This window comes from Leptopilina boulardi, unplaced genomic scaffold (assembly GCF_019393585.1).
Source record: "Leptopilina boulardi isolate dan_hultmark-lab unplaced genomic scaffold, ZJU_Lbou_2.1 LbouV2_187, whole genome shotgun sequence".
NCBI lineage: Eukaryota > Metazoa > Arthropoda > Insecta > Hymenoptera > Figitidae > Leptopilina > Leptopilina boulardi.
In genome coordinates this window covers 259896-265895 of record NW_026137737.1, presented here as the reverse complement: position 1 = coordinate 265895, position 6000 = coordinate 259896, and the positions used below count along the sequence as shown (strand labels likewise).

General features: G+C 27.2%; 1 protein-coding gene across 1 annotated transcript in view; it reads left to right on the top strand.

The window, feature by feature from the left end:
• Window positions 1–275: 275 nt before the first annotated feature.
• The window catches only part of LOC127277850 (UDP-glucose:glycoprotein glucosyltransferase), a 44846-nt gene continuing 39121 nt past the window's right edge, over window positions 276–6000 (top strand). Inside the window, exons 1-3 of the mRNA XM_051299240.1 lie at window positions 276–429; window positions 682–898; window positions 5740–5975. Coding sequence (XP_051155197.1) covers window positions 682–898; window positions 5740–5975 — 453 coding nt within the window. The 5' untranslated portion in view covers window positions 276–429. The remainder of the gene's footprint in view (window positions 430–681; window positions 899–5739; window positions 5976–6000) is intronic.

The following is a 6000-nucleotide window of genomic DNA, read 5'->3' as shown; positions in this document are numbered from 1 at the left end:
ACGCGTTCCTCGGTTTCACAGCTAAAAATGTGACGCGAACAAGATAGTTCGCTGGTGACTTGTAGGCGCTTCCGTACTTCCGTAAACCAATGCTAAAATCAACGCGTCAGTCACGCAACGCAAAAGTTTAGGTTCCTATTGGAGAAAGGCCTTTATACGTCATGTATTATACGTACCCATCACTGACCTTTAGCTTCCGTGATCTGACGTCACATCTCGAATCGATTTGATGTCACAAGTGATACAGCCAAATTTTCCATCCCTGCTTCCTTAGGCCGAAACACAATTGCTTTGTCAATGACGTTAGAAAAAGAACTTTATATTTTGTATTGTGTGGCATTGCGGCATGGATGCACGTGCATTCTGTGGATTGGTGGTTGTTATTTATAAAAATTTTTTTTTAAACAAATGATATTTTAAAAATTAAAGGTACGTATATATAATAAAAGTAAACATTCATAAGTATAATTTTTTTTATTAAGATTAGCAATTTTTTACCTTTTTATGTATTACATTCTTATAAATAACTTGTTTACAAAGTAGGTATAATGTTTATTAAAATTAATTTTTCAAACAAAATTTATTATTTATGGTTGCTTTCTTTTTATTAACAATTATTAACAATTTAATAATAAAATGTGTATTATTGTTTCTTTTAATAATTTATATTTTTAATTTCAGATGTTGATTTCTTTATTTATATTTCCTCTACTACTTTTAAGTCTGGAACCAATAAAAGCAGATAGGAAAATCAATAAATATGTAACCACATTAATTAATGCTAAATGGAATGAGACTCCTCTTGTTCTTGAAGTAGCTGAATATCTAAATGATGAAAACCCAAATTATTTTTGGAGATTTATCGATGCAGTGTCCGAAAGTGGACTTGAAAATACTGGTTAGTTTCTTTAATGTTATTTTTTGTCAACAAACTGTTTTTCTTTGACGTGTCACTTTTTTATTAACTTGATATTTTATAAGACTTACTTTTCTTTTCAGGTAATAATTTATTTAAATCAAAATACTATCTTTGTTAAGAAAAAGCATTTTAAAGAATGACTTGTCTGTAATAATTTTTGGGACCCATGAATAAGTTCTAAAACTAAATTAATAGAATTTTATTAGATACCTAGAATTTTCATTGAGTCGAATTTTATTGGTTCCAATTATTATTTTTCAGAATTTTCATTAAAATGATTTTCTATATTACCAGACCTGGGATTATACGACTTTTTCCATATACAATGCAGATCTTTATTTTAATTATTTAACACATTTTTAACTAAAATTTATCACTAAATTAATTATTTTTAATAATTTTAATGAAATTATTCACAAATTCAATTATCTTAAACTATTTGTCGAATTAAAGAATTTATTACAAATTCAATAATTGTTTGAAATTTAAAAAAAAATCAGCAATGGAAATTATCAAAAATTTCAATTTAAAATCACTTGGAATACAATTATTTTTAAATATTTTATTTTAAAACCTAAAATTTTCCATCTAAAACGTTCGAAAATTTAATAATTTTAATTATAACTCTTCCGAAATATAATAATTTTTTTTAATGATTTTTATAATATTCTTCGAAAATTCAATTGTCTGAAACCATTTTTCACTTAAAAAATTTCAAATTCAATTTTTGTCTGCAATTTCTAATAAATTTTTCAGTAACAGAAATCATTAAAAAACTTTAATTAAAAATCACTTGAAGTACAATTATTTTCAAAAATCTGAATTATAAGTAAATCGTTAAAAATTGAATTACTTTTAAAAAATGTTATCTAAAATTATTTGATAAGTTATTTTCAGTTCTATAAAATTTAACTATTTTCAGGAATTTTTTTTACCGTCAAAATTAAAAATTATGACAAAATTTTTAATTTAAATAAATGGCTTAAATCAGACTTCAAAAAATTATAAAAATGGAACTTTAAGAGTTTATTTAGAAATTTGTCCTACTTAAATAAAATTTTTGAAAATTTATCTTAGAATTAGTTTGATTCTGAAATATTCGAAATATTTTTTCATTTAACATAGTAGTCATTTTAATGAATTTTTATTGGGTAGAATTTCATTACATATCATTTTCTTTTACATGGATTTTTCATATTAAAATGAGAGTAAACATTTACTTTTCAAATAACCCCTGTACCATTTTCGTATTGAAATTCTATCGAAGCACCAAATCTGAACTGATTTTAATGTTCTTTTTTTTAAATTCTCAAGAGGAGTTCCTCTTCAAAATAAGCTTCAGCGGCGCAAAATTTTTTAACACATAACCTAAAAAATGATTAAATGGAAATTTTTTAGTTATTTTTTATTTTTTTAAGTGATTTAATGATTTACTGTTTCCAAATCTAAATATATATACCTGTTTTTCGAGTTCTACAATACAAATGCACTATAAAAAATTTCAAAATGGCGGAAAAGAAGTAAGAAAATTGAATAATTTTTTCTAATAAAAACATTCATATGCTGTTAATATAACACACTTAAAGACTTGGACTCCCCAATATAATTTATTATATTTATGGGGTAAAATTCCTGTAGTGAACTAAGTGAAAAAAAGTTGATCGGATCGGGCTGTAACTTGCACATAGTTTAGCCCTAGGGGTAAGTAATTTAACCACGAAGTATTATTAGGTTTTTTCAAAAACTGTCGGAGAGGGAGGGGGTTGAATTTTTTTGAAAAATTTAAACAGTGAATTTTTGAAGACTTGTAACTTTCAAACAGAAAGAAGAAAAAAAATTTGTCCTGTATGATTTCGAAAGGTTTTTTCCTGCTCTTTCAAATAGTGCAAAAAAAATTTCAAAAATTCAAATTTTGACCCTTTTTTTGAAAATTAAACTTTTTTTCGAATGTTTTTTTAAGTTCGGTCCTTTTTATTTTTTTTATTTATTTTTTTTTTTGAAAGCTAAAAATGTGTATTTTCACCTCAAAAAATATTGAGATGTCCTTTTTTGTTATTTTCGAAATATTAATTAATTAATCAATTAATGTTAATAAAAATTTATATATTTCATAAACGAATAATGGTGTCGTAATACTGACGTCACTAAATGAAAGTTGACAAAATTCCGCATCCAACGAGCTCTATATGAAGTACTTTGGGTTAGTGGATTGTTAATAAACAATTGGCTAACAGGGAAATTGTTTATAAAAAATCCTCTAATCCAAAAGAGTCCATATAAGACTCGTTGGATGCGGAATTACGTCAGCTTTTTATTGGTGAGCAACTCCACGTTAAGTGATCGCACCGATTTAGGCTATTTTGATAAATTTTTATAATATTGATAACTTGGGTTCCTTTAAGGTATTAGTCGCGTAAAATCATTTTCGTCAGATATTTTTTAAATTTTGCATGAGTGTTTCTGACATAATTATCTACAAAATAAGACCAATCCCATCGATTTTGACCGTTCCTAAGCTTTAAAATATCATTTCAAAGTTGATACTTTTTACATGGACGGAGCACCTAATGCATGTAAGGAATTTGCTTTATAATTATTTAAATGAAAACCAGTCGTCAGATTTTAAAATAAAACTACCACATAATACATTCTCATGAAACGAATGCATACAAAAAAACTGAAATTTTTTGACCGTACCAAACTATAAATATATTAGGAGAAAGTTAACAAAATTTTAAATTATATGAAGTTCCACTGCTGGAAAGCAGTAAACTTGGCAACGCTGTAGCGCGCGAATGCATACAAAATTCAAAATCATGCAAAGTACACAGTTAGAAAGTAGGAATATCTCATAGAGTAGAATAAAAAAATAATATATTTAAAATTTCACAACATAGATTAGTATTAAATAATTACGACAAAAACAGCTAAACACTTTTTGTGACTCTAACATTCAGTAGCACTGGTACATTCAGATTGCGACGTTGCCGCGATCAAAACTTTAGTTCTACACGTGCGAGAACGCGGCGCTCTGAGTGAAAATTACCTGTACCCTTCAAAAAGTTTGACTCAGAACTATACCTCTTGCTAAAGGCCTAAGCAGAATAGATTCTTGAACGGGAACGCAATCGTAAACGGAAACGTAAGAATGTGTAAGAGAAGGATAGCAAATATCTTTATTCTTCTCTCACCCATTCTTACGTTTCCATTCACGATTGCGTTCCCGTTCAAGAATCTATTCTGCTTAGGCCTTAAGCACAGACTGAGTCAGACTCAAGACAAACTTTTGGTTAGAGCCGGCGCGCGACTAATACCTTAAAGGAACCCAAATTATCAATATTATAAAAATTTATCAAAATAGCCTAAATCGGTACAATCACTTGACGTGGAGTTGCTCTGGTACCTTCAGGATTGCAATAACTTTATTTATTTGTGAAATATTTCATTTTTTATTAACATTAATTAATTAATTAATATCTCGAAAATGACAAAAAAGACATCTCAATATTTTTTGTGGTGAAAATACTCATTTTCAGCTTTAAAAAAAAAAAAAAATTGGTCAGGTACGAGTTACACTCGCTTACCTAGGGTTCCGTTCACGATTATTTAAATTCAAATATTTAGATATAATATTTTAAAGGGGTTGGCTATATTTTTCGTGAAATCTCCACATGAAATTAAATATGTGTACCAAGTTATAGCTTCTCAGCTCCAAAACTTTAAAAGGTAAGACGCGGAGAACACGCTTTTTTCAGAAATTTCGAGTTTTTGTACTCTAACTATATTAAATTCAATTCAAATCGGGTTCGCTATAATTTTTCTTTAATCTACTCGCAAAATACGTATGTATACTAAGTTTGAGCCCAATCGGTTAAAATGGCTAGATTTTAGAGGGGGGGACAGGATTTTGTGGACGGACATGAGTGAAACCATAAGGGTTCCGTTTCGGTTCACTGCGTAAACGGAACCCTAAAAATAAATAAAAAAAAATAAAAAGGACCAAACTTAAAAAAAAATCGAAAAGAAGTTTAATTTTCAAAAAAAGGGTCAAAATTCGAATTTTTTGACAATTTTTTTGCATCATTCGAAAGAGCAGGAAAAAACCTTTCGAAAACATATAGGACAAATTTTTTTTTTCTTTCTGTTTAAAAGTTGCAAGTCTTCAAAAATTCACTGTTTAAATTTTTCAAAAAAATTCAACCCCCTCCCTCTCTGACAGTTTTTGAAAAAACCTAACAATACTTTGTGGTTAAATTACTTACCTCTAGGGCTAAACTAAACTAAATATCACTAAAATGAAAACGTGACTTCTCATTACTAATTTGTTTATAGAAAATAAATAAATTTATTCTATTTAATTTTTTTCTTGCGTTTTGTTTCTTATGACTTTGCACTTTTGTTTCAACAATATTTAGCAAAATCTAATTACTTTTAAAAAATTGGTATCAAAAATAATTTCAAATTTTTTTTTATTTTTGTTGTTAAATAAAAAATTTTGCAATAATTTTTTTCAAAGTTTTTTTTTAAATTTTATAATTTAAAAAAAGAAAAGTTAAAATGTATCCAACAGTTTAGTCTAAATGTTGATTTGTTCAAAACTCTGCATTTTGCCCCACTGTACGATTCATACTCACACATAAGGAAGTATAATATACAATTTAAATAATTTAACCAATATTTATTATGATTTTAAGTAGTACGTTTCAGAAATTCTTAGTCTTGTAAAATATATGTATAAAAATATATAGATGTAAAAATTTTTTAAATTTATGAAAAATATAAGATTGTTGAATAGTAAAAAATTTTTTGTTGATTTACAGTAACTGAGAAAGATCAATATGAAGCAGCGATTCAATTAGCTAAACAATTTCTTTCGTCCGCCGAAATGGCTGTACTTAAATTGGGTTTATCATTGCGAATTTATTCAGCTCGTGTTGAAATGTTTCATCAAATGGCTCAAAATAAAAATAACCCCAATTTAAACTGCGAAGTTTTCATGGATGTTGGTGGAAAGTTAACATGCTCGTTGGAAAAGTTGGATGAGTTGTTAAAAAAGGTTCGGCAGTTTTTGTTTTATTAAA